The sequence below is a fragment of the Amblyomma mixtum genome, chromosome 8, assembly GCF_055824585.1.
Source record: "Amblyomma mixtum isolate Tamu chromosome 8, ASM5582458v1, whole genome shotgun sequence".
Taxonomy (NCBI): domain Eukaryota; kingdom Metazoa; phylum Arthropoda; class Arachnida; order Ixodida; family Ixodidae; genus Amblyomma; species Amblyomma mixtum.
The window spans coordinates 21,779,088-21,806,348 of NC_143019.1; the positions used below are offsets into that span (position 1 = coordinate 21,779,088).

Here is a 27,261-nt window from a genome sequence, read left to right on the forward strand (position 1 = left end):
TGTGCTTGTGTCTTTATTGCCTTCTTGTTCGCGCGGTTTGTACACACTTGCAAAAAACAGTTCAAGCAGCTCAAAACAAGAAACGTAACAGCATGGCAGTATAACAGGGTACAAAAAAAATAAAAGAAACTAGAACCGGGTCAAACAAGTTCAGCCTCTAACTAGGTGCTACACATAAAGAAGTTGGGTTTTTTTTATGGAGAGGGGTAGGAAGGGGAAGGGATTGGGAATACGCGGTTGATTAAGTGGCACAATGACAACTTGACACAGAGCACTTTGCTGAAGCACGCCAGAAAACACGACACAGACTTGAGACAACTCGACAAAGCAACTTTTGTTTTTCTTCGCTACTGTTAGAACACTTAGGTGACACGGCGACTTAGAACGAACTCACAGACGGTTTCAAGCAATAGACGGCACGATAGAAGACAAAGGACGGGGTTTGTTTGGGAGTTAGTTCTGTACACAACTAAACAGCACAGACAGAGGAGTTCTGGTACGACACGAGGCACGTTTCACAAAGCACGTAACCACATACGCAAACATTCTCAACCAGCGAGACGTTTCGATTTTTGTTCCAAGCGGACGCTGAGCTGTGCTAGTGAAGTACAGAATGGCAGGCATCTATCAGTCAAAAGTTCACTATTCTTACATCGGGCACAGCTGGCAACGTAAACCATACCTCCGATTCAGAAAAATCCGACATTTATTTGAGGCGTTTCACAAACAAAAACACTTGACATTCTCTAAATGGCACCAATGCTTGTTATGCACACTGTAATTCGACTTTCGCGAAATGGCTTTTTCAAATGTTACTAACTAAGTGTCCAAGTCATGCTCTTTTCAGTCGAGCGTGCTCTTAAAACAACTTTTAAGCAGTTCGAAATATAATAGCTTTCTCCTTGGACTTCTATTCTCGCCCACAAAATTACAAGAAAGAAGTTAATGGCACAACTTAGAAAGAGGTGCAGCCTGTGCGATGAAGCTGGCATGATCGCCCTGATCGTTGACAGTTTACAAAGCTTGACACCGCGTATGTTTTCAGCCTTCGAGTACTCTGGACACCCAACACAAGCAGACATGCAAGAAGCCATGACATCACAACACAGGAGACACTGCATGCAGACATGCTATTGTAAACACAAAACATGCAATCGCTCAATCACACAAACAGAAAAGTATCCGCACACACTGACGCGAACAGTTGTAGGTTCTTTGTTATAAGAACAGAACTGGCACTAAGTCTTGAACTGCTGCATATAAGCGCAGTGTGTTTAATCAAATCAGCCCGACGTCATCCGATGACGCCACAAAGACAATAACGCCTACTAAGGGGATGCAAAGAGAACGCAGCGCTTTGAGAAAACAACTTGCTGTGTACAAATGGAACGCGTTAGTGGAGAATGCTGGTCAAAGAAACACGAATGAATATTTTCGAAGCAGAAACCTTCAAGAAGAACCGAGGGGCAGCCATATATTTGGCATACTGAATGTTAAGAAGCAATAGGAAGCCTTCACTAACGAATGAGAGCTTGAAAAGCGCAGCATTTCTCTCCCCTACCCCTTGTAGAATCGAAAACGCTCTAGTAAGTTAGCACGTTGTACCGGGGTCTCTTAGCCTGATTAATGAAGCACGTGAGCACTTCAGACGCCTACCGTGACAGCTTCCTAACTGGTTGAACATGATGTGATCTTTTCAAAGCTTCACCTCCACGATTTACTATATGTTTAGTTTAGATTTACCCAAGCTCTTGGTATTACTGTTGGTGCAATGCATAAACAGGTTTTATGCTAGCCAGCAGACTGAATAGTGTTTAGCATCAGTTGTTATTTATAACCTTGATATTAAGTACTGGACGCCAACTTACTGCTAACTGTAAAATCATGAAGTTTCCTTATGTATACTTTGCAATGTTTGATATGGAGACAGCAAGGACATAGCAGAGTCGAGACCCTTCCAGGTACAAAAATGTGAACTTAATTTTATTTATCGCAAGACAACAAAATTAAAACTTGTTTCGGAAATATCTGCAAGAACCTCAACTCAGGCTAGCCTAATTAAGAGAAAGTGATTGAATGCATCTAAAGCAACCCCATGTACACAATTAGTAAGATTCCTAGCATCGCGAAGGACATTAGCGGCCGTACAAGCAGTTGAACAACAACAGTGTCGCTTGCAACACTCAGCAAAGCGCTGACGCTACTGAGCTCAAAATGCGTATAGCATATTAAACTCAAGGAAAAGGCACATCTGGCTGACGCGAAACCTACTACTAGCTTCAGCTCTGAACGCATGCTACGGAGATAGTTGTTTCATATTCGGCAACACATAAGGCGCAACTTGCAGAACAAAAACAGAGGTTACTCGTCAAGTCCCCTCGCTTGCAATCGTGCACACTGAGCTTTACATGTTGCCGAGTCGTTACATCCTGGCCTCTATTTTCCGTTTAAACGATATCTTATCGAGGACAAACGAAAGGCAGTGATCACGAATCGGCACGGTGTCGGTAACGAACACTACAGCCCGCGCCATCTAGGTGTAAGCATTGTGGATCACGGCAGTGGCACGCTGTCCAGGAGGTATACGCTGTTCTTTCGTTTGAACGCTGTAGAGAATACTTTGGAAAGTGGCGCGAAGTCGCAAGGCGGTGGCGTAGGCAACGACTGGGCGAACTGTGCATCATTTTAAAGCCCTAACATAATAAAACCGAAGATACGGTGAAATCACTTTTCTAGGCGGATTACAACATGTAATCACCGTACGACTTCACGTGTGCCTATCCCCCGAAGTCGCTGTCCACGCCGCTGCTAATTTCCAACTTTGCGCCATCGTTCCAGTGTCTCGTTTTGATAAACGACGATGAGTAAGACGCGTTGACATTTGCCTCCTAAGCCTATTTCTTGCTGGCAGCTGCGGCGGCGCGACCGCTCAGCCTGGCGCCGAATCCCGAGTAGAGGGCCTGTCCGCGGGCTACGTCATCGTCGGTGAGGAAAGGTGCGTCCTCGACGCCGATGTTGTCGTTGACGTAGTAGAAGTCTCGGGCATTCTGGCACGGCACCGACTCCTCCGGGAAGGCGCACGTGAGCGTCAGCTGGTTGAAGATGGTCTGGTTCCCGCAGAAGAAGCTCCAGTGGTTCAGCTGCAAAAACAAAAACAAAAAAACGTTAGAGACCTCTGCTGCGACCCGCATTGGGAGAATGCAAAAACACTGATGCCTCCTTCACACTCGCCGGCTCTATTTGCTTCACTTTAGACTATTTGCCTCCTTTTCTCTCTTTTGACTGTTCGCCTCTTCTTTTTACTTATTCAAATTTTGACGTCCACCGCTATTTTTCCGTCTTCGCACTGTATGCACGTCTGGGGCTATTTTGACATCTAAATGACCTTTGGCCTCTAATAAATTAACTAATTACTCCAGATCAATCAATTTGGTATACAACGGCATTTTATCATCCTCTGTCACGGTGTAGCATTTCTTCTCCGCAATTTTGACGTCTAGCACTGTTTTCACGTCCTCGCACTATATGAACATCCAATACTATTTTGACGTCTCAGGCACATTTTTGGCTTTAATTAACTAATTACTCCACATCGACCAATTTTGACGTGTATCATCCTCATATAATTCTTTATCACACACAAATCATCCATTTTTCGCGTAGCTCTCAACGAACGGAGAAATCGCTGCCGACACGTTACCAGATCGTCGAAATAGCGAAGTAATGCTTTCGCATTAAAATACAGTGATCAGGCATCAGGTTAGGGAACAAGACAAATTAAACGTTTAAAAAATGCCAAAGGTGGAAACCGGAGCCAGTTAAGCGAACTGAGCTCAGGTGTGCCGGCTAAACTGGTCAGAGCATACTACTAGGAACTACTGTCGGGATATTGTGTTGTCCTACATGAGCATGCAGTCAATTGACAGCGGTTCAGGCCTAAGTGGATGAAGTTGCGATTAATTACACACTTTGTTAAACTGTCATCATCGGCTGGCTCTCGGCTTCTCTCGGGCTCCGCAGCAAAGGCTGATCGCCACGAACAAAACTACTTTCTTATTCCTTGACGTTTTCTTGAGTTATAAAGTATCTTCTGACAGTTGTATCAATGCTGCGTTCGGTTTTCTAGCTAACAGAAAAAAAATGCTCCTAGTAATTTCAACTAAATGCTTCCCAAAATAAAAAAAACGTCACAGGAGATGCGCGAACAAGCATGGGCTCTCAGTATCAATTCAGTTTTCCATTCCGAGGCCCCATCCCAAGCCTCTTAGCGGGCGCGTACCTGTTTGCTGCCGTCGGCGAGCTCCACCTCGTGGCAGATGTGGAAGATCTTGCAGTCGTTGTCCGTGTCGGCGTAGTAGCCGTACCGAAGTCCCGCGCAGCTGAATGTCGTCTGGTAGCTTCCAACGATCAGCTCCGCGTCGGCCGGCAGCTCGTACGCAGCCCGCTTGGAGCGCTTGGGCGACTCTTTCTGCTCGAGAAAAACCGTACACTGCTTAAAACCCCCACTAACGGAGTAATGGTTTTACACTAACGGAGTAATGGTTTTAATGAGGAAAGGGTTCATGCATGTTCCTGTGTTTCTGTCATGTTCTATCTAAAGCGAACAATGGTTGTCCTGCACCAAAAAACCAACACGACCAGTTGGTGTATGTGATCTTTCTTTCCCTTAAATTGGTAGATCATGGCGCCCCAGGTAAGTACGGCGTATTGCACAATGGATCAAAGCTGAAGTCTTACCTTAAACCGTTGCTTCAGGCTACGGACTTTTTTTCTTTTATAGAAAATGAAATGTTCTTTTTTAGGTTAGTCACAAACTATCAAACTACCGGATGTTGTGCACAAAAAGGTCAGTTAAACCACGTTTCGCATTTAGCATTCACTATGACGAAGCACATTTTCTGTGCTTTTCAGGTCACGCCGTAATAGGCCGAGTGAGTAGTAGCAGCGGCCGATACGACTGAGATATTCCCAACATGTCTTGTCAAGGGCTTCTGCCAAGCACAAACAAAAAGCCACGCTCAGTGCCTGACGACATGCTAATGTAGCTGCCGGTGTAAGCCTCTCTGTCGTTTAGCCCTTTGTGGGACAGTGGGACACATACGTCCCACATAGTGCTCCACTCTAAAGGGCTCGTACGAAGCAGAAGGAAACCGGAATCATTCTTGTGATGTGCTGCCACCTATTGAGAGGTTTCAGTACTTCTTTTAAATATAGTTTCAACAGCCTCCACTAGATGAGGCAGTGAGTCCAGAACTTGAAACTTCGTTCTTTTTTTCTGATGCATTGGAAGTTTTCGGCTATATGCGATCCGGCAGAAAAGAAAATCAACATGCCTGGTAAGCAATTCCTTTTTTCTGCATTCAGAGAAACAACCCTGGATTAAAATCAGCTCTTGTTTCTGAGATTTGAGCTGACATATAATGAGATAAATGCAAATTTTCAATACCATGCTGAGAAAAGTTGCACATTTTGCTAAGCCTAATGGCAGAATTTTGAGCGGTAATTTTCGAATTATTTCATCTAGAACTTGTCGTTGCTTTCTAATGCAGGGAAGCGATTTCTATCACAAGAAGAAGCTCTCGAGCTCTATTTTAGCATACCGGACGATCCGGACTCGAATGATTCGGATGGTGAAAGCACAGACGAGAATGTCATTCCCGAGCTTGCGCCTCCAAGTACAGATGAGGATGCCAGTGCAGATGAAATGGCTGCGTCAACGAGCAGACAGGCAAAACGCAAGGCAATCTATACAAAAAAGAAAACAAAGAGGCGGAAAAGATCGCTAGACCTGTGCGACAACATCGTGGAAAATGAGGAAGAAACGCCGGGCACATGGGGTTGTGACGAGCCAGACCATGTTCTGCAAATCTCAAAAACATGGGATCCTGAGATGTCACAAAAGTTGCCATCCAAACCGATTGAAGCTTTTTCACTCTACTTCGACGACGAAGTAATGCAGCTCCTTGTAGAGGAAACAAACCGGTTTGCAGAACAGAAAAACCGGCGAAAATGGAAAACGATCACGTTAGATGAGCTTCGGGCTTTCTTCGGCATTCTGATTCTCATGAGCGTAAACCCGAGACATCAGCTGTACCTTTACTGGAGCAGCGATAACTTTTTCAATGCACCAGAAATCTCAAAAGTCATGTCGTTCAAGCGATTCCAATCCATCATGAATTGCCTGCATTTGAGTGACAACACGAAAGAAAAAAAAAGAGGCGAAGATGGATATGACCGGCTGGCAAGAGTACGCCCTCTCATCGATGCTCTGAACATACGTTTTCAGAAAGAGTACACGCCATCGGCTCATCAAGCTATAGATGAGAGTATGATCCTATTCAAAGGAAGATCATCTCTGAAACAATACATGCCAATGAAGCCCATCAAACGCGGCTACAAGGTGTGGTGCCGGGCCGATTCAGAAACCGGCTACCTGATTGCATTTCAGGTGTATGAAGGGAAAAATGCGAAGCGTCCTGCCAACCAAGCACTTGGAGAGTACGTCGTATTGTCTCTGGCAGAAGGCGTTGAGCCTGGCACGCAACTCTACTTTGACAATTTCTTCACTTCCACTCGCCTCATGGAGGACCTTGCACAGAAAGGAATTCTTGCTGTTGGTACAGTCCGGACAAACAGGAAGGATCTGCCTGATGAATTGAAAATGGACAACAAACTCCAGAAAGGAGAATATATCTGGCGATCAAAAGGAAGCATTGTTGCATATCAGTGGCGTGACACTAAAAATGTGCATGCTTTATCGAATTTTCACCACCCAAAGGACACAGAAGAAGTTGTCCGCAAGCTTGCAAATGGGTCTTCGGTTTCTGTCCAGTGTCCAAAGGCTATATCCGACTACAACACTTGGATGGGAGGAGTCGACAAATTCGACCAAAAGCGCAATGCATACCGAGCTGACAGGAGGTCCAAAAACTCCTGGTACAGAATATTTTATTTCTTGCTCGATGCAGCCATCGTCAACGCGTTCATTCAAGTAAATGCTGTGAATCCAACGACCTACTTATGGTTTCGATTGGTTCTTGGACGGGAGCTCATCAATGGCCAGACATTCAGAACCACCGGCAGCAGGAAGCCGTTCAGAATGAACAAGGAGGGTAGAAAAAATGGTCACAAAATGGTTGGCGTATCGGATGAAGTTCGGTTCATGGGAAGAGAGCACAACCCTGTGAAAGTGGAAAATAGGCGCAGATGCCGTTGGTGTTCCACGAGGGGGAAAGAAGTGCGAACAAGTTTCTTGTGCAAGGCATGCTCAGTCCCGCTTTGTGTGACCTGTTTTGGACCATTCCATGAAGTGGTTAGTCAGAACTAACCTAGTGTGGCAACCGTGTAGGTCAATGGGATAAATACGTCCCACATTTCATTTTCCCATTTAGTGTCAATGGGACAAATGCGTCCCACATTTTTTTCTTTAACTATACATAATAAAATTGTGAAATTTGTTCAGAATCATTTCTGTACACCTTATTTTCAAGTGTAATAAAATTTTTTTTATAATTCTTGCAAAAAATATATGTTGTCCCACAAAGGGTTAGACCAATTACGAGTCCTTTGTTCCTGGTTATGCAAAGTGACCCGAAAGAACCGCCACCGTTCCACCGCCTTAATAGGGCTCGTCGAGGCGGTAGCCGCGGCCTTCTGGACAGGTCGAGTCAAGTCGCTCCCGCGGAATGTCCCACAGTGGGACATACCGGGGTAACACTGCGTCCTCTTCGAGTCGAGGACACCGACGGTTCTCCGTGAGCAGTGTGCATTGTTTTCTAATTAATTACCGGCCGATCGCCTTGCCTGCCCTTCGAGGTCGATAGCTCATGGGAAGGGGAGCGAGCACGATTAGTGACCTCTCCGACACCAGAGGGCGCCGGTGCTATTATTCTTCCGCAACCTCGACCCGGCGCTGCAAGAAGCTGCTGAGAAAGCCGCCGCTATAGACTCCATCGCTCTGCAGTTCGATGCAACACTGACCAAGCTGAAGGTGTAGGAGGACGTCCTTCCGTATGTGTATCCCCGCCCTGTACAGTTAACCTAATGGTCATACCTTCTTCTATGTACGCTTGGTGAGACAAATAGGGAAGGAAGGTTGTACTTGTCCGGAGACGTTGTCTAAAAGTGTGCGAGCCAATGACAAAGAAAAGCACCAGGAGCCGGGTCAGTGTGATTCAGTGTATGGATACCGCAGTCATCGTGACTGCAAAGAGGAACCGTATAAACTGCACAGAACTCTGCTGGCACTGGGTGAAAGCGTTCGCTCTTCACAATGGCTTCTTCGGCGCGACGACGCGGCATCTCTGGGATAATTGTCCAATTACGCGAGAATGGCATTACGGAAGCGCACCGTATTTTGTTTTTTTCTTTTACCCTTCTTTTGCGGAACGCGCCGCGCGTCGACTCGAAGGTGAGAGCTCGCTGACGAACGTGAAAGCCCGCTGGCGTCCCGTCGACTAACTGCCAGATTGCTGGTGCGAAAGAGTGGTAGTGTACACGCAGTCTGGCGCGCTCACGGCACTGGCGCTTATTGTGTACAGAGCTGTGTACGCATCGTAGTATACAATGGGAAGGGAGATGTACAATCACGTGCGCTCCTCTGACAGCGGTGTTGAGGCTTCCTGCGCTTTCTGTGCGCCGGTCGCTCATTAAACGGAGCTCTCACTGGCTTTTCCGCGAGACCGCATTTCATTCATTACATCCCCTGTTCTCTGCGCCAGATATCCTGGGAAGTGAGTGTTTGCTGTGTTAAGCACTTCTTACTCGAAGTTAGCATTTCAACTTCCCTCGGCACAACGCGCTGATTGCATTTGTTGTCTTTGCTTGTTATTTGTTAATTATAGTGATAACTGTTTGTGTAATGTTAGATCTGTGTGACTGAAAATGCTTTCAGTAGAGCGAACCACCACATATAAAAAAGAGCCTCGTATAAAAATTCTTTACGGATAAGATGTAGCAAAGTGCAACATTGTAAACGTTACACCAGCGCCATGGAATATTAATAGGCGGCGTCGTATGGGTGTTGTTATTTTTTTTTTCTGTATATGCTGTGACTGAAATCCACTTTTTCGCCTGAGTTCATACACGTTAGAAGCGCCAGAACCACCTATGCTGTCAGGGTCTCGTTTCTTTGCACCCCGGGACAGTAATGGAGGCTACGTCAGTTTTTCTTCTCTGCGGTGTATTAGCAAGATTCTGCTCGCTGCGGTTGGAAGTACGTGGCTATGTTATCTGGAATCAGCTCCTGCTAAGCCAGTGCGGTTGGCCATAAGTGGAGTGAACATTTACTGAGTCGCTCACGTTGCATCAATTAGCTCACGACTCTGAAGAGGCTGTTCATCGACTTATGATTCATTTGGAATATCCTGAGCTGAACGGATCCATGCCTTGTCAAGTATTGTGCAGTGCCCAAGGATGGCAACCACAGCTACCTTGTGGAAACGACGAACCTTACATTGCCTCTCAGATTGCCTACGTCTTCTGTGCATTTCAAGGACTGCCACATTTTTGTTTATTTGCACCGTCGGCCGCAAGTATTCATATCGTATCGTTCCAGTGCGGCTACATGGCAAGGTGCCACGAATTACTCGTAAAAAAACTATCCTCAAGCTCGTTAACTTCGATCTCTAGTTGCTGTAATATTAAGCTGGTACAGCATGATTCAAAGAATTGCTGAATTGTAACAGCGCCCCATATAAACTGTAAATATGCTAGGTATAATGTTTCAGATGTTTCCTGCCGTTTCTGTGTGTAACAGTTTCCATGTATACTCGTAGTTTTATATGAAGCGCTGCTTCAGTTTTCTAAGTGAAGAAAGTTTATCAGGATATTAAATTCGCCATTGTTGGAGAGCTGTCTACGTAGCTACTAATGTTATGTAGATATCCACTGAGGCGTGCCGAAATTCACGCGTTAATTTCGATTTCGGGGCACTTATATTCTATGCACGCAAGCATCTAAACATATATTACTCTGGATATATGTAACCGCGGAACTCTGGAAGCATATAACTCTGGAAATCGCTGCTTGGAGACGTCCGTTCGGTACCCACGGAAGAGTTTTTGGCCGTCATATCATGTTAGAGACATTGCGATTTTCTTTATTTTTTACGTGTTTGTATTTTTCTGGATGACTTTTTTCTCTCCGTGCCCACTTCTGCAATAGTCTCATCGTAGCTGCAGTATATGTAAATAAATATGACGTCTCTAGGTCTGCCTATGCTAACCGCGCTCGACTGGTGATCTATTCTGAAGCCTCTCGTTACGTGTACTGCGCTGTCATTATCTTGGAAACAAGTAACCATGAGCGGTAGTAGTAGTAGCAGTAGATATAGTAGTTGCGGTAGTGGTAGTAGTATTGCGTAAATAGCTTTATTTGTAAAAATAGTTCTTTTATGTAGTCTCCAGGGTGGTGCCCCGTACTGCTCCCCACAAAGGGCCGCCGCAAAGTGAGTGAATGAGTGGGTGAGTGAGTGGGTGGGTGGGTGGGAGGGGAGTGAGTGGGTGGGTGGGAGGGTGAGTGAGTGGGTGGGTAGGTGGGAGGGTGAGTGAGTGAGTGGGTGGGAAGGTGAGTGAGTTGGTGGGTGGGTGAGTGAGTGAGTGAGTGGGAGGGTGAGTGAGTGGGTGAGTGAGTGAGTGAGTGGGTGAGTGATTGAGAAAGGGAGTGAGTGAGAATGAGTGAGTGAGGGTGAGCGAGTGAGTGAGGGAGTCCTAACAAGACACCCCTGTTTGCAGCTCATTGCTTATCCAGGACGTAATCACCAGCGCCAATTGAAGCTGGCGCATCCCTAGTTACATGGAGATTTGGCGAATCGCACACGTGCCGTTTCGACCATTTTCTAGCGTCCCGGTCGACTGGCTCGCGTCCAATCGAAGGCGCTCAGACGCCGTGGGACCAAGCAATAACGCCGTCTGCGTTCGCCGTCTCGTCAAGGTTGTCGCTGTCGTATTTTCCTTCCTTCGTACCACTCGCACCGCTGCCAACAACAGATCCTCCTTTTCTCCGTGGATGTTTGCACTTTCTACGCTTTCATCATTCGAGTGGCCCGCCCTGCCTCTTTTCTGCGGTCTTGCCGCTTGTGCCATTTTTTTCTTTTTCTTTACATGTTGATCGGGACGACTCAAGGATATAACGCGCTTCTAACGCGGAGTGCGAAGACTCTGGTGGATAAGTGTCTTCGGAGAAAATGATGATCCCCTCTCAGAAAAGACTTTTACAGAGCGGGTAGCAGGTGACGCGGAAAATGGCAGTCTTGGCGCATCCACCCGTTAAATGTGCTAACGGTCTCCGCTTTTCATGATGACGTCACGTGCTATACCGTAAGACGCCACCCTTCAGAGCGTTCCTTCGTGGGCGGTTGCGGCGACAAATACTATGTAACATCGTATCAGACACATTTTTCATCTGTACCGAAAGCTAAGCGACGCGATGCGTTGCTAATAGGTGTCAAGGTTTAATACATGATTAATGGTGCTTAATATGCGAAGGAGCCTTTAGGAGCCGCTCCTGACTTCTCCGTCGTCGGTAATAACTGTGTTGGTGTGCGCTTAATGACCCCGATTATACCTTGTTTACTAATCACTTGAAAACATCTCTACAGCGAATAACATGAGTGCTAAATTCCCTATTTTTGGGACCCAGTCATTCAAAAGGCCCGCTAATTGTTAAGCCTCCGTCTATAAAAAAAATAGAGGCTTGCATTCTTTCTCACCGTACAAGTTTCAATGTTCTTGAAATTCATATGCAGGCATGAAGTTTGGCGCTGTTCCATAAATTGCATAAAGTCGTACACTTCCAATACATCAAAACAGGCCGCTTAATGCGTTGCTTAGTTTGAAAATCCATGAGTACCGTTATGTTTAGTGTTCTATTAAAAGAAAAGCAGATGTGAACTTACCTTGGGAATAGCTATTGCGACAGCTAGACAGAGGGCACCTGTAATAGAGATGAGAATAGAACCACAGTAAGTTGCGGAATTGTGACGCCGTCAATAAAGGCAAAAAATTGAAACTGGGCACAGATAGTCTTTAGACACGGCGGTCTGCGCCTGTAGAATTCCACTCTGTAAAACCACGTTTTGTTCCATCAATTAAGAAGCTTGAGATGCGTGTGTCAGTGGATCCAGGACTCGATTAACATTGTTTCGACAAGCCCCCGCTTCATTTTGAAGCTAAAAATGATCGCCGATTTATATGTCATCAAAATCACTACGATTACCAACATTACTGTACAGCACCTAGATAGTCCGCTATGAGTCTCTTTACGTTCCCTCCCGAGATTTCCTATGTCGCCGCCTCTAATCAATATTCCTTTTATGTCCTCCCCCCAGCAAGTTTCTCTAACTTCTTTTTGTCTTTCTCTGTCTCTTCATCCTTCTGTTTTTCTCTCTCTCTCTCATTGTCTTCCGACAAGCGTGCCCATTCGTAATTTATAACTAGCTGCTGTCCGTCTATAGGGGTATACATTCGAGTAGAAGACCGACAGACTCTTTAGTTATCCAGCCAGAAAACACTCAAGAATGTCTTCCCCAACGCGTTTCGTCATTTTCTCTTGTCGTATACGTTGGTATCCTCATTCGCGTTTCGGTTGACCATAGTTATCTTCGAGAAAACACGCCATCTTTGATCGCACTTCACACACGCTGAGAGAGAAAGTTAGGATTCGTGGAGTCTTGCGTGATGCAAGGACGCTTCAAAGGAATATAACTTTTCTGTTCAGCTTTTCTCGGCTTTTTCCGAACGCGTGACAAGAAATTCTATGATCGCTGACAAACTATTGAGAAAGGTGTCAGGGATTCTCTCTACTTTGGCTTCTTCTCTTGTAGAAGAAACCAATCATTAAGTCGGCAGTGGAGCATGGAGTCTCAGGTATGTCCCTCAGCAAGCGCTATCATTGCCCACCAAGGCATATATATACTTACCTCAGCGAAGTGTTTTTATTTACTGCGGCGTTCACGCAAGGCAGAAAATGTCTTCACGACCAATTCTCACGTCACTGTTGGGGTTTGGCCTCATTGTGTTCGGCAGTCAGCGATAAGAAAACGCCGATGATAAAGCTAATTGCTCGGAACACTCGGTTTTCACTTAATAAAATGCAATACTTTAGATACACTTAGTGCGAAATATTTGCAGCTGGTTGTCAACGGCAATTACTCTTTCCAAGGGCGTGTTGTTACTTTTATAAGCTGTGAATGCCCTGACGCATCTTGCGTCAACAAGGGAGGCGAACTGAGTGATAAACTACGTATCAATAAGAGATGACGCGCTTAAAACTTGAACTTGAATAAATCTGAAGGTGAGTCGATTAAAACTCATTTTACAATACAGATAAGCACATAATTGTGACACTGACCTTGCCTTTCAGAGAAAAGCACAGCTTGTTTGCCACAGACTCCTTTATCTATTCTAATTAGATGCGCTTTTGACGCGACGAAGAGTAAGACGTTAATGTGAGGAGTATAATTGAAAAAAATTTTAATGAATGTAAGAGAGGGGTCGTCCATCCAGCTGCGTGCCTTGCTATGCTTGCAGGGGGAAAACGAGATATGGAGGAAAAAGGAAAAAAAAAACAGAAAAAAAGAGGATATCCAGAAGAACTGAAAGAAGCGACAACGTAACAAAAACGAATTATAATGCCAAATGGCAGTGGTAAACATTTCAGCATTATGATGAGATGAGTAAGCTCGAAAACAACGAAGTGGGGAAAAGTAACGAATGCTAGCGCAGATTCCGCGATAAGAATAATAAATCATTTTACTCTGTCTTTAATTAAGGCTCCAATAGCAAAAATGAATTATTCAATTTCATAAAAAGAAAACTGCGATATATATATAATTATGAAAACTTAAAGTTAGGTCCTCAGGCGCCCTTGGGAGGCCTGAATTTCCTCCAACCCTAGCAGAGGTCGATGGGAGTCCCGCAGCTTGAACCATTCGTCAACTTAGAAGGGAAGTGTGCCGTACATTTAACGCTAGCTGCATTCGCGGCCTCCTAATAACGGTGCCAAGTCATTACGAACAGCTCGCTTTTGCATTCGGACGAGGAAGACAGTGGACTCCCAAGCGGGAGCACTCGTGCGTGGAATGCCCATTTGCGCAATGGGAAATAAAGGACGGACTTCATTTCTGCACGAGCGGAGATCGCCTCTCTCCCGATTGGTCGAACGCAGAGGTCATGATGTTTCCTTTAACGGCGCACGAAGAACCGTACGCCCGCAAGCGATTTCATTATCGTCGCTCGCAAAATAAGTGCTTACCCGTTGTAAAGTAACTTGGCGCAATTATCGTACGGCGGCTGGATTCAATCTGGAGGATTTCGTAATTGCCCGACAGATGGCAGTGTGGCGAGCGGCCCGCGGCCTGCGAGTGCATTAAATTGTCGCGTTGGGACAAAGGGCAAAGCCTGCCTACCTTCCTTTCCTCTCGCTTAGAGGCCGCGATGGGCAGGTTGTTGTACATATTACTCGATACCTATGGTGCGGCTGAGAACAGAAGAGCATTACCTGAGACATATTTCTTTGTCTCACGCACGTGTTGTCCGATTATGCCTAAGGTTTTAAAGAGGGGTGACTAATTTTAGACGTCGTTGAGAAGAGATTTGGGTTAATTTTCGGGGCGGAGGGTTTTACAGACAAGCCACACCGCCGTTCAAACTTTAACTTCAACTTCGCGTCGGTCTTTGTCGTAACTATCCTTACACGATCATTGTCCTTTCATTTTTTTTTTGTCAAGAAACAACGACTGCTGCTTTCTGCACGTATTCTTTGATATAGCCGCCTGGGGTGTCAATGTTAACAGGGAAAAGACGAGATTAATTCGTGCGTTTGTGCTTAAAGGCCAAATGCAACTAAGTGCTAGCGTTAGATCGTAGACTCGAGGCCATGACCACATCTTTTTTTGAAAAAACAACGCAAAAAAATGACACGGCTGGGAAAATAAAAGCCACCACAAGCTCTGAGAAGCTCTCTCTGCGTGCATTGCCGTGATCACTTTCTTTTTTTTTTTTTCCACAATGCTCGACACAACTAGCTCCATAGTCGGTATTACTACTACGCTTGCAAATTGCAAGTGCCACGATAAAGGTTATACTGTATGAAGTCCATGTGAAATCAGTCGAAACGAACTTGTTTACTGTTGAGGAACATCACTGGAAGCTGCTCCGAAGTCAAATTTAACTCATACGCTTTCTGCCTATAAAGGAAGCCTCCCTGTAAGGCAGCATTTCCTGTCAAACTTTCCACGATCGTGCACTTGGCACCTTCTCACTTGTCGGTTAATCATCTGTGATTGCAACTTCTTTGGAGCTGAAAATCTTGCGACATAAGTGCAGCGGTTTCCTCCGTTTCTTTTTTTTTTTTTTTGGTGTTGAGAGGGTAATCGAAACTCCGCTTTGATTGAGGAAAACTACGAGTTCGCTTGGCCAATTTCCGCCAGTCGAAAACAGTTCGTAATAGCGCCCGCTCGAAAGCCGAGTCAGCGTCGCATCGTTCGAAGTCTTCGACGCGTTTCCGATGACTCGCCTTTTCTTTAAGCGCAGGCCTCTCAATGCGCGTATTCATTGCCTATCGCGTGACGCCGAGCCTCCCCGTATCCATCAACGTCTGTCGCCGCTGCGACCTAGCGTTCTCGGCCAGCACCACACGGTGACGACATTCCTGCCCCTTCGGCCAAACCACGCACGCCACTTTCACCACCAGAGCGCGCACATTGCAAGCCCGCGACTAATTGCGTCGCTTTGGGTCACCAGCCAGCCACCCATTCCGCTGGTGGCTCGGTCACTCCACACGCTCCATTGTTTACTGACTCTCCGCTACCCCTCGTCGCCAAGCTCTGTAGCTCCTCTCTGTTCCTGCACTGCGTTATTTTTCTTGTTATTGCATTGTCTTTTTTTTTTCTTTCTTCGCATTCTCAGTTTAATCAGAGTGGTCACCCTTGCCGACCGCGGTTCTCGTAGTACGTATCCAACTCAGACGATCTTCCTTCCCGCATCCTTCCTTCAAAGGCCTCCCTTGGCGGCCATGGTTCTCGTACTACGTAGCAGACGCAATCCCCCCCCCCCCCCCCCCCCTTCACCCTTCCTCCAAAGCCGACCTTCCGCGTGAAAGAGACGCGCGAGAGTGTACACGCTTGCGCGGTCATTAGAGAAAGAGAACTGCCCGCAATCCAGAATACGTGTGGCCGCGTAGTACGTGCAGAATGCGTGCGGCGGCGCTCCGCGCTTTTGAATGGTCTGTGCGTGTGTGCGTGCTTGGCCGGTAATTTTTTAGGGACTCCCGGCTGCTCCGCCAGTGCCAGTCTCTGGTACGCTTCTCTACGTTGGCTGCGGTGTCGACCGTCTTTTGTCCTCGGTGTTTCCTGCACATGTGTCCCCGCCGTCGCCAGAGACATCTGGCGGCGAATTCCTGCCGCAGCGCGGCGCGCTGTTCGCTAGTTGGTGCGCCGCGAAAGGCATGTGCGGCGTCTGGAGGGCCGCGGTTGACGGGCGTATCGGAAGAAGAAGATCTTGTACGTCTAGCGGTGTATCTTTTTCACGAACTGGCGCACTGTTCGCTACCGCAATCCACGCATGGATCGGATCCCGGTATATCATTAGCCTCCACTTTAATGATAGGTGCGCGGTTTCTGCGGACCTGTAGAGGGGCGACTATCATCGGGTGCTTCGGTCCTCCGCGGGTCAGTTAACTCCTTCCTTCTTTGGGTGCACATCGAGGCCTACTTGATCGCGAATGCAAAAGCGAACGAGAGAAGTGAACTAAAGTGAACGAAAATTAAGTTTTTTTTTTTTACTATCTTAAAGCTACAATAATTTGCAGGGACCTAGAGCGGCCATGGTGGGCAGGAACGGAAAGTTATGGCAGCAAACATGACGCATCATGGCCATACTGTGCAGTTGATCAGGCCAAATCGGGTCAGTATAGTAATTATACGACTGTTTGCTTTGATGACAATTACGTTTGAAAATGACAATTTGGTTTGTAATTAAGTGATAGATTATATGCAGCACAACGAAAATAACGGCATTTTATAGTTTAGGTATGCGGTATATTGTGTTTCTTTAGTTCACAGCCGTACACCTGGCATATACTAAGCTATACAGTGTAAAATAACCTACCATTTTATACCTTCTACATCCTGCATGGCAGTGCTCCTATCACGCGTGTGGACACGACGAAGTGGTGGATAAGGTGAAATTGCCGCTTTTCACAGCGAAAGCTGGAGCGCTGAGGCAACAAGCGATTATCTCGGTACGCCGGTTACAGTAAGAATGGAAGCTAACCGCACCGCTCATCTGTAACGCTTCGTCAGTTACTTTTTTTATTTCACTCTTATATCATTCACCAAGCGGCGCTTGCGTGTACGCGTAGATGGCATTGGTGAGGACATAAATGGCAACTGGCTTCAATTTTTTCTTTTAGGTTTATTTCTCGCGCATGCTCATAGAACGCATTAAAAAGGGAATACAAAACGGTTTCGCTCTCGCCTGGCAGCGTAAACTCCTATTGCGTAAACACATCGCTCGAGTAGCAAATGGCCTTGCTGTCAGAAAGCGACGCTTAGGGAGCCTTTCCACTGCGTTTAAGAAAGGTCCGTCTAAAATATTGCCGAAACTAGTTTGAGGCGCTCAGACTGAAAACGGCTCCTTATTGTAAACGAGTTTTTATTAAGCGTTTCAATTTCCATTAACCGAGACACGGTGGCTTACACATTATGTGAGATCGTCGGAAATTTTCTTCCATATCCTGAAATGGTTCCTAAATAAGGTAACAGATATACGGCAGCCAAGGTGAAGTTATTACCCCAGGGCTTCATTTTCTTTTTTACCACCTTCTGCAATACCTGAATTAAAGGCGAAATCGCGAGGACCACTACAAATGGACCGTTTCCTTCAAACGTGCCTAAGCAGCAAATTAAAAACAAAGGTTAACGTACGTGTGGAAATCCTCGGAGAGGATTCAGGCAGGACTCAGAGACATCGGCTTTTGAGGAAACTACACATGTTGTACGAGGAAGTTTAAACCAAGCGAAAAATATAAAGCGATTGGGGCTCAACGTCTAGTCGTATTTGACGGCACATCTATACGTGGTTCGGCCTGACTTACCGAAGGCGATCAGGACGGTCTTCATCTTTGTGGTATGGAAGGAGTCCGACGTTGGTAGGTATCCCGTGGGGTAGTTCCTCTTAGTGTGGAGGCAGCGAGCGAAGGTCTGTAAAAGACGGAAGACGTTTCAGCTTTTCTTTGGTCGGATATAAGGCCAAAGCTGACGCATAGCGGAAGGCATTGAAATAAAAATTAGACATAAAAGGTGATGAGCTTGCTTCACTGAGAAAATTTTCTGCGCCTTCTCAAAATAACTATATGAAGAAAAAAATAAAATTCGGGAATCTCTTTTGCCGCGCGTTACTGTCCAGCTGTAGAGCGCAAAAACATTTCTGAAGCAGTTTTCAGACAGGAACAAAGTACAGTCTTTGTCACAAGTAACCAGGCTGCACGGTTTACTTCTCAGTCATATAGTAAAGCTATTATGCCAGCCCTCCAGCTCTAAATCTCTGTATAATAAGGAGAACCCCTGCCCTCACCTTCAAAGAAGTATTTTATATTTAGGGAAGGAGTGAGGGCTCTACTATACGAATGAAAAGCAAAATGCAGCCTGGTTACTTTTGACAAAGACTGTACAGCTCTGTATAACCATTCAGCACATCACTCGCATTCGTCTACGCTCAGAACAGAGTTCGATGTTGTCAAGTACTTTTACAGACTGACACTCCAAAACTGTGCAGCCATGAAAAAGCTCCTTCCCGTCGACTTTAAGCCATCAGATTAGCAAAACCCATCACTCATATGCTCGTCGAGCAAATGGCCAGATGTCTGACCGTCGCGTCATCAAATTTTTCCGATTGGCCTGGGGAGGGACTCCGGTTAATTACGGGCAGTTCCTTACCATGAAAACTTTCGTTTACTGGTTTCCCGAATAGTTGCTACCTGAAGGGGTATTCGGCGGGTTTTGCCTTTAGAGGCATGTCTACTTCAGTCCGCACCGATTGGCCCGAGCGCCAGAAACAGCGGGCTCGAGCCATCGGCGCGGACCGAAGTAGACGTGTCTGAAGCGACACCCGCAGAATACCACCCCTGTTCAAGCTTCTACACCTACTGCACAATTTTCTAGCGCAAGAGCACCCGACAGAATGGAAAAGCGCTTCAATTGTGTGCACTTCGGAAGGCGCAACGCGGTGGCGATTGTTGAGAACAGCGCCGGTATTGCGAAGCGTAATTACCAACGGCCTGTGCGGAATGCCCGCGCGCACAGGAGAGCACCGAGATAGACCTGAAAGGAAAAGGCAAAGGCGGCTCGGTAATGACTCGGCGAAGACTGATCGCCACCGTCTTCCGTACCGGTCTGCGCCCCACACATCGTAGACGTTCCGGACAATACCGTAGTCGACACGGCGAATGCAGAGCCGAGGCTAGATCTCTTTGGCTGACGCTTACGTTCATCGCGTGGTACGAGCCGAGCCGCGGAAATAATGGGTTTCGAAACGCTATTTGAGGAAGGCTGTTTTTCTTTCCTGACTCCCTCGTTCTCACCCGGCCCCCTTTCTCATCTTTAAAAGCCGTAGGTCTTCAATCACTCTCCAACAGAGGGTGGTTCGTTTCGCCATCTTCAAACACACAGCGCCTTCTCTTAGACTGAGCTGCTTGACTCCAGGCGGCGTCTCCAAGAACGCCGGGTCGAAATAAGACTGTGAAGTCAGCTATGAGTTGGTCGGGTATGTGTTCTCGGGTACAGGCGTTGATGGACACAGCGCCACATGGGAGGAAGCTACCAGCCGGCAAGCTGCGTTCGAGCTAGTGACGCTGAACTTCCTTCCAGAGCGTCAATCTGCCGATTAGCGTGCCCGATCCATCACGAGCCAATTGGGTTCAAACTGCGCTCGAAGATGAAGCTATAATGTGCGCCCTCAAGTGGTCCACGACGTTCAGGCTTCACTTCTATCGTATAGTGAAGCTCATCCTAAACGAATTTTTAAATTTGAAAGCAACCGTTGGTGTTTGGTAATTGGTAAGTTAGTGATGAATTTCACGCACAAGATCAGCACTGTGGACGTGACAACTCATGAGGTGCATTGATACATAACCAGTTATGTCTCAATAAGCAGGCGTTTTCGCGTTTCGCTTCCAGGGAAATGTAGCTCCTGTAACACGGAAACTATCTGTTTACAGGCAACTTGGCAAGCTTAAATGACATATAGAGGAGACCAACACGATATCGTGAACGGCAGTAAGATGGATCACAAATCTGGTTCGGACTATTTGCTAAATTTAGATACTTAGTGTCTGTCGAAAAAAGAATTTAAAATTTTAAATTGTGAGGTTTAATGCCTCATGTCACCCACGGGCTGTGAGGGACGCCATAGTGGACGGCTCCGGATTAATTTAGAACACCTGTAACTATTTAACGTTCACTGATAGAGCACAGCATCATGGAAGCTTTCTGCATTTCGCCTTCATCGAAACACAGCCGCCGCGGCCGGGTTCGAACCCGAGTTCCTCGGCTCAGTACTGGAGTGCCGTAACCACTGAGCCATCGCGGTGGGCCAACCTCGCATGCGGAACATGACTGACCATAAATACCGGTCCATGTCGCTCATGTTTCGTCTGCATGTTTGTATCCCATCGCACATTTAACGAGGGGGTAAGAAAGATCTTGAGGGTAAATGTTTGCGTAGAAAACGTGAACTTTAGGCCCTAGTTTATTGAATGCAGTGGAACAGTGATACACATGATATTTTCTTTGATTCTACGAAGTATGAACAGGCTCCTCTAAGCGAAGTTGTCGTTTTTTTTTCTGATTTTTTTTTCAAGCAAGGCTTTAAAATGACAACTCAAATTTCACATAGCTAAATAATTACATTCTCACTAAAAAGCGAAGTTTACAGTCGATTATTTCGTGGTACTCATCTCGCTCCTAGCGACGTGAAATTGTACTTCTACAGGAAGCCTTGTTTTCTGAGCTCTGTTAATTTTCTTGAGCTAATTGCCTTGCGAAGCGAGTTCCATAATTGTGAGACGAAACCAGACGCCGATACAGAGACAAATCATCTACGACTGACGTCAGGAACCAGGAAACAAAAACCGGTGATTGCATAACCAATAGGGATTACGCTCCGCAGAAAATTGTTCGCGCAAGCTATGCACCTGCCGCACCTTTCCTTACTGTCCTGCTGTCGTTCTTGGTTCCGGAAGCGGACGCCTAAAGATAGAAAAGTCGCCGGTAAATACAATAGGGCGAGGCGAGCACGCTTCGGGACGCGGAGAAGTTTGACAGCGCGTAAAACGTGGCGGGAAACAAAAGAAAGCGTCGCTCTGCCGCCTTTGAGAGTTGGGCCGCCGGCGAGCGAAGTCTTCAATCACACGGCGCGAAGTACCCGTTCACGCGTGTTTAAATATATACGCACCCCCCCCCCCCCCCTCTTCCCGAAAAGAGGGCTCTGTGCACCTCTTGCGTCCGGCCCCGTCGATTCGCCCGCCCGGACAACTTCTCGATATGTTCATGGCTTCGGTATGTAGTTGAGTATGAAACAATGTGATGTCCCGAGCACGGACCCAGCTAATCGTCGGAGATCGAGCGAGGTAGAACTGCGTGGATGATTTCACGGTACTGTGATGGGTCGAGCAGCTTGAAGAAAGTTTAAGCGGATGTTTCGTGGTTGCATTTTATAAAGCGCCTATTACATATTTATTTCGCAACCAAAAAAGCAAGAAATGTGCTTAGGCTTTTGTTAAAGAATACGATAACTCCTGTTTTAACCGCCAGCGTTTTCGAGAGTACTTAGTCCACCATCATCATCATCAGCCTGACTACACCCACTGCAGGGCAAAGGCCTCTCCCAAGTCTCTCCAGTTAACCCTGTCCTCCGCCAGTTGCGGCCACCGTATTCCCGCAAACTTCTTAATATCATCCGCCCATCTAGCTTTCTGCCGCCTCCTGTTACGCTTGCCTTCTCTTGCAATCCACTCCGTTACACTTAAGGACCAGCGGTTATCTTCCCTTCGCATTACATGCCCTGCCCAAGCCTACTTCTTACTCTTGATCTCAACTAGAAAGTCATTAACAGCGTCTGTTCTCTCACCCACTCCGCTCGCTTCCGATCTCTTAAAGTTACACCTATCATTTTTCTTTGCATAGCTCGCAGCGTTGTTCTTAACTTAAGCCGAACCCTCTTTGTTAGCCTCCATGTTTTGCCCCACAGGTGAGTACCGGTAGGATACAGCTGTTGCATACTTTTCTCTTGAGGGATATTGGTAAACTGCCATTCATAATCTGAGAGAACCTGCCATATGCGCTCCACCGCATTCTTATTCTTCTAGTTATTTCCCTGTCATGATCCGGATCAGCTGTCACTACCTGCCCTAAATAGACATTCTCTTGCTACTTCCAGCACCACGCCACCAATTGCGAACTGCTGTTCTTTTGCTAGACTGTTGAACATTACTTTGGTTTTCTGCATGTTGATTTTTAGCCCCACCGTCCATGTCCTGAGCATAATACGCAATATGCTGTATATTTCCAGTTTGATATTTATTAAGTTTGATTCATTGTCACTTTAGTGAGCACGTAGTACAATGTTGATCGCGTACATAGTGCAATAGTGTTCCGAGTTAACTAGACTCGACCGCGGTACCTAGCATCACATGCGGCCCAAGTTTCGAGGATTTGCAACAAACTTTAGAACGACTGCACGAGAACACTTCAGTTCAGCGGGGATTACAATCGGTCACACCCATTTCACGACCGCTTATGTTTAACCAGTTATTAAATAACGACATCTGGAGTGCTTTAAAAGTGTGTGATTCATAATCGTATGGTCTAATGTAACAGCTTTCGTCCTTAGCTGCTGTTTCCGTTAGTGCCACACGACAAGGTGAGAAAAATTTTTAAGATTTTAAGACATCAGATTTTAAATTGCGTCCTTTCTTTCAATAGAATGAATTTCGATTATGAAGCCTCACGCACGCTAGTAGAACGGGTAGGTTAGTAGTAATACCAATCTGATTAGTTGCGGGCATATAAACTATTCTTACGATAAGCTACGACTGTCCCGATCAGTTTAAAAAAAGTGGCTTCACTTTACTTTGCCCGATTACTACCAACCAGGTGCTCAACGTGAACTCCAAAGACAGCTATTATAATCATATACAAAGCCAGTTCGGCTTATTGCACCTTGCGTGGGTGAGCAGCCTACTTAGACCCAATATTGCGCAGACGGCACGAAGTAATGACGGTAAAGTGATTAAGTTGGCCGCCTGTAACCGTTAAATGTTCGCTGACAACACTGGGAGCGGCTGCCGAGTGAAGAAAGACTCCTGAGGAGCTGCACCTGCTGACTCTGTGCATTGCAGCTGAACGTGAGTGAGACTTGAGCTACCGTGCATCAAGTTTAATGTCATGCATGGCCTCGAAATGGCCCCATTTTGCAACCGGTAAGAATACCATGAACAGCGAAGGATAAGGCAGTTTATGGCTTCTGAATTATTGTGCGATGTTATTTCGATACGTATTTATACACTCAAAGTGTGCTTGGGCACATTCTCTTATCGTTTCCCTCGAAACAAGCCTTGATAAATGGACCTGGGACCCAAACCTGCGACCTACTTTTTCCAGATGCAAGACGCCTTGCGTCGGCCACAACCACCTTGCAAAAGAACTACTTTCTAACACATAACTGAGCCTTCTTTACATATCGTTGTATTAAACGAGTGTCCTTTCCGGACTGCCAAGAAGGTCCGTTCCTTTAAACCCGTTTCAAATAGTTCCATTCCTATACCGAATTCGACACGACGATCTTCTTTATGCGCGGCCACAATAGCGAATCTGTAACGCATCCGTACTGCCACAGGCATTGGGCGGAGCCGACCGCAACCGCCACGCCGGACGTTGTCCGAGAACGAATGACCCCATACACTGGCTCCACCGAATTCTTATACGCCGAGCGCAAGAGGTCGTCGAAGGTGCATCGCCCATCGCCAGTACTTCCTCGTTGTTGCGCCGAGCGAAGCGGCGGAGCTTATAGTACGACGTCGGAGACTGCGTGAAACCTCCTGCGCTGATCGCGCTAAGGAAGCGGAGGGGGTGCTCCTCTTCTGATAATGGACGCCTGTTCTTTCTTACAGCGGCTGTGCCGTGCATACCAAACTCGCTGTTCTCACCGCTGCGGTATATACAGTTTGATTCTTCGTGTAAACCTGATAGCTGTATTAGGGTGACGGGGATGCCCCGGCCACTCTGAATCACTGTCGGAAGCCGCGTTGTAACACTGGAGAGAGCAGTTATAGGACTGGTTGGAAGGGGGGAGTGCGGTGAGATGCTGCAAGTGGTGGCCACTTGCTTACGTTACAACGTATGCTACCTGGACCGCGTTCTAAACTGAAGGTACGGACTGCGTAAGGCCTTTCCGGAGTCAAGAAGGTCGTGTCGGCCGGGCGGTGGCTCTGAGGTCTGTGAAAGTGCGTGTTATATTCGTGCCTGAAATTTGCATGCGAGTGCCGACACAAAACAAAACTAGGCCACGAATAACTGAAAAGGGAGAAATAACTCCGAAGACTAAATAGTGCTCGCGTTCTTGTAAGGTATAATGTTCAACACGTAGGGTAATTTTAGGCGCCGAACACTTCGTGTGGAAGTCCTAATCGGCCGGATCTCCGAAGTATACGGACCAGATTTTTCGCGATTTGAGGTTGCTCGGGGCAGGCTGGGCGGGGACGTTCGAAACGTACTATGGACTTAGCTTCTGTGTAGTCCTAAAAAGAACGGGGGGGGGGGGGGGGGGGGGGGGGGGGGGATGCGTGTATAAGCTTAGGTGAAATTAGGTGTTATGTTACCTCATTGTGTAGTTTAACCTCAACAGAGGGATACCGAGAGGACTTTAACAATTTCGGAGCTGCAAAAAAAAAAGAAGCGTGTAACTATGAAAGCAAAATTTACACCATGACTTCCGTAAGCGGATCGCATGTCAGGCTCTGCCATACAAAGCTCGTATTGAAGCTAGAAAGGCCCGGTGAGATAAGACTGAATGCTGCTATGTCGGTTCCCGTTAGAATATTTTTTCCATCTCAAATTCTGTTATAACACTACGCAACAAGCACATAGCCAAATTAAAGTATGAAATTCGGATTTCACTGTGGCTTCTGCATGCAATGCGTGCCTTAATTACAGCCGAACCCTTGCTTAAATGCAGGTTAAGAAAAGTCATGCCTAGCAATTCTGGACAAAGCATTTTTGAACGGGAAATAAATTATGAGCGCAATTTTTTTTCATATATCGTAACATTTCACTATAACAATCAATATATCTGCAGATCTCACCTCGGAAGGATTGATTTTCTTTTCGCTCTTTTTGCGCTTAGCGTTTTTGCTATCGTGAAAATGTTCCCGTGGTTTTTCTAAGGCAGTCCTAATTACTCGATGCGAGCGATGGAAAAACATTAAAAGAAAGATTTTGCTGCCCATAGGAAGAACTGACCATTACCTTCAATATATAGCAATAACTCGCAATATTTCGACGTTCAACATTTTGGTCCAAGAATCCTGGACTGGTCCCGGGTCAAGTTTCATTGTCTACGCGACTCAAATCAAGAAACTTGACTCTGAGATGACGTTATTGCCAAGACTTGGAATAGACAAGGAAGCATTATACTAGAATTCCAAATGGTTTCATCAGCGCAATTGAGATCAATCATGCAATTGTACTTCTTAAGCTGTGTAGTGACACACCCGGCAATTAAATCAGGCATGGTAATTAAGCGCGTGATATCAAAGTGATCACATCCCGCATACAGCAGCGAGGCTATGAAAAGTAAAGAAAACTTAGTTTTATGCATTTAGGTCCTGGAGCTGCTTGCCGTTCTCATGAACAGTGCACAATGCGCGGGAAACGATTACGCATAAGAATAAATAATGTGTGCTTTTTACTCATCCATTTTATCGTGGATATAGTACCTCTTTATATACATTCTGATAATTACAGCCCATTCATCTGCAGTTTACCTTCTTTGAAAATGGAAAGCAAAAGAGTGCTGGAGCTCTGCTTGGTTACTCTAGACAGTTGAACAGTGAATGGGCTATATGTTTCAGTGAATCCGGCTAGCAGGAAATAGCGGGAAGTTACCATAGTTTCGATCACTATTCGATAAAGACTGCTTGAACACGTCTGCTGTACACAAAAGCAGCCGTCTTTTTTTTTAGAATTTTGCCTATGAGCACATAATACCTCTATTTTGCTGCATTCAATAAATGGCTCAGTTGTTGGTTATTTTGTCACATTTATACTTTGTGGGCATTGCTCCTCCTATTCTATGAAATGTAGTTTCTTGAGATCGGCGAAGAAGCCAGTCGGAAGTACGGTTACTTCACGAGATCATCCAAGGATGCTCGTGTTTAATAACTTTGTCTTCATGTCGTCATCCTACTCTGCACTTCAACTTTCATCCTTCGGTCTTATTTTTCTCCCCATGTAATGTCCCATCTAGTCAAGAAGTTATGAAGAATGACAAGCCGTCCGGAGCAGGTTCCTGAACCTCTACTGAAGTAGCCCCGCAATCAGCATCGAATCTCATGCTCCAGATTTCCGCAAATGTGCTGAAAGAGCATAGATTACATATAATCTTAGCTAGAACAAACTTCACAGCGCTCTCTCAGGTAATTCTTGCTAGCGATGTTCTTAATGTTTACAATTCGCATGGTACCCGTGTCACAAGCGAACGCGGATCAACTGGCACTACATCTGAGGAGTTACTTAATCCCAGACAATCCGTGTGATCCCTCAGTGGCGTCGACGTCTACTCACGGCTACTTGTCAAATTGGAACCCCGACGCCGCCGAACTGACTACAATGTCCTCGCGGTTGAATCACAACCCCGGTGCCGACGGTAGTGGTGACGAAGGAGGGCGCTATACAACCGCGCGTACCAGGCACAGGATAGTCGTTGAGCCGCACCTTTTTCTTCCTCTGTCACCGAAGTCCTTCCTCGAAGAAGCACACCTTCCGACTATGGGCTGCTGAAGACGTGGACGTTTCGGCTCTGAAGACGCCCCTCAGCAGTAATGTCCTCTCGAAGCACAGGGTCCCGGGGTAGGGATGTGGGATATGGCGTATGGACGGACGGAAGACGTCTACGTCGGGACAGGAGATGGTGGGGGTCGGGACTTTCACTGGACAGTACTCGGCCTCTGGGACAGCGCCGGCCGCTTTTTATACGGACGCGCCAT

The 27,261-nt window shown here is 46.4% G+C and overlaps 1 protein-coding gene across 3 annotated transcripts; it reads right to left on the reverse strand.

Moving 5' to 3' along the window:
• On the reverse strand, window positions 1–27,261 carry LOC149331670 (uncharacterized). Of its 3 annotated transcripts, none has more exons than XM_089556805.1 (5): window positions 26,990–27,261; window positions 18,097–18,202; window positions 11,897–11,934; window positions 4,280–4,468; window positions 1–3,140 (listed from the first exon to the last, which is right to left on the reverse strand). In XM_089556805.1, exons 2-5 carry the CDS (start codon window positions 18,119–18,121, stop codon window positions 2,895–2,897), a joined length of 498 nt encoding a protein of 165 aa, XP_089412931.1. In that variant the 5' UTR covers window positions 18,122–18,202; window positions 26,990–27,261; the 3' UTR covers window positions 1–2,894. The 3 variants fall into 3 exon arrangements, with proteins under 3 accessions (XP_089412931.1, XP_089412932.1, XP_089412933.1); XM_089556806.1 differs by having other exon boundaries at window positions 26,962–27,261; XM_089556807.1 differs by lacking the exon at window positions 26,990–27,261 and adding an exon at window positions 26,840–26,871.

What these genes read in the sequence shown, in the direction of transcription:
- LOC149331670 (XM_089556805.1), bottom strand. Translation starts at nt 18,121, where the DNA reads ATGAAGACCGTCCTGATCGCCTTCG. An exon ending in GACCGTCCTGATCGCCTTCG is followed by an intron (nt 11,935 to 18,096) that starts GTAAGTCAGGCC and finishes TCTCTATTACAG; the next exon opens with GTGCCCTCTGTCTAGCTGTC. An exon ending in TCGCAATAGCTATTCCCAAG is followed by an intron (nt 4,469 to 11,896) that starts GTAAGTTCACAT and finishes TTTCTCGAGCAG; the next exon opens with AAAGAGTCGCCCAAGCGCTC.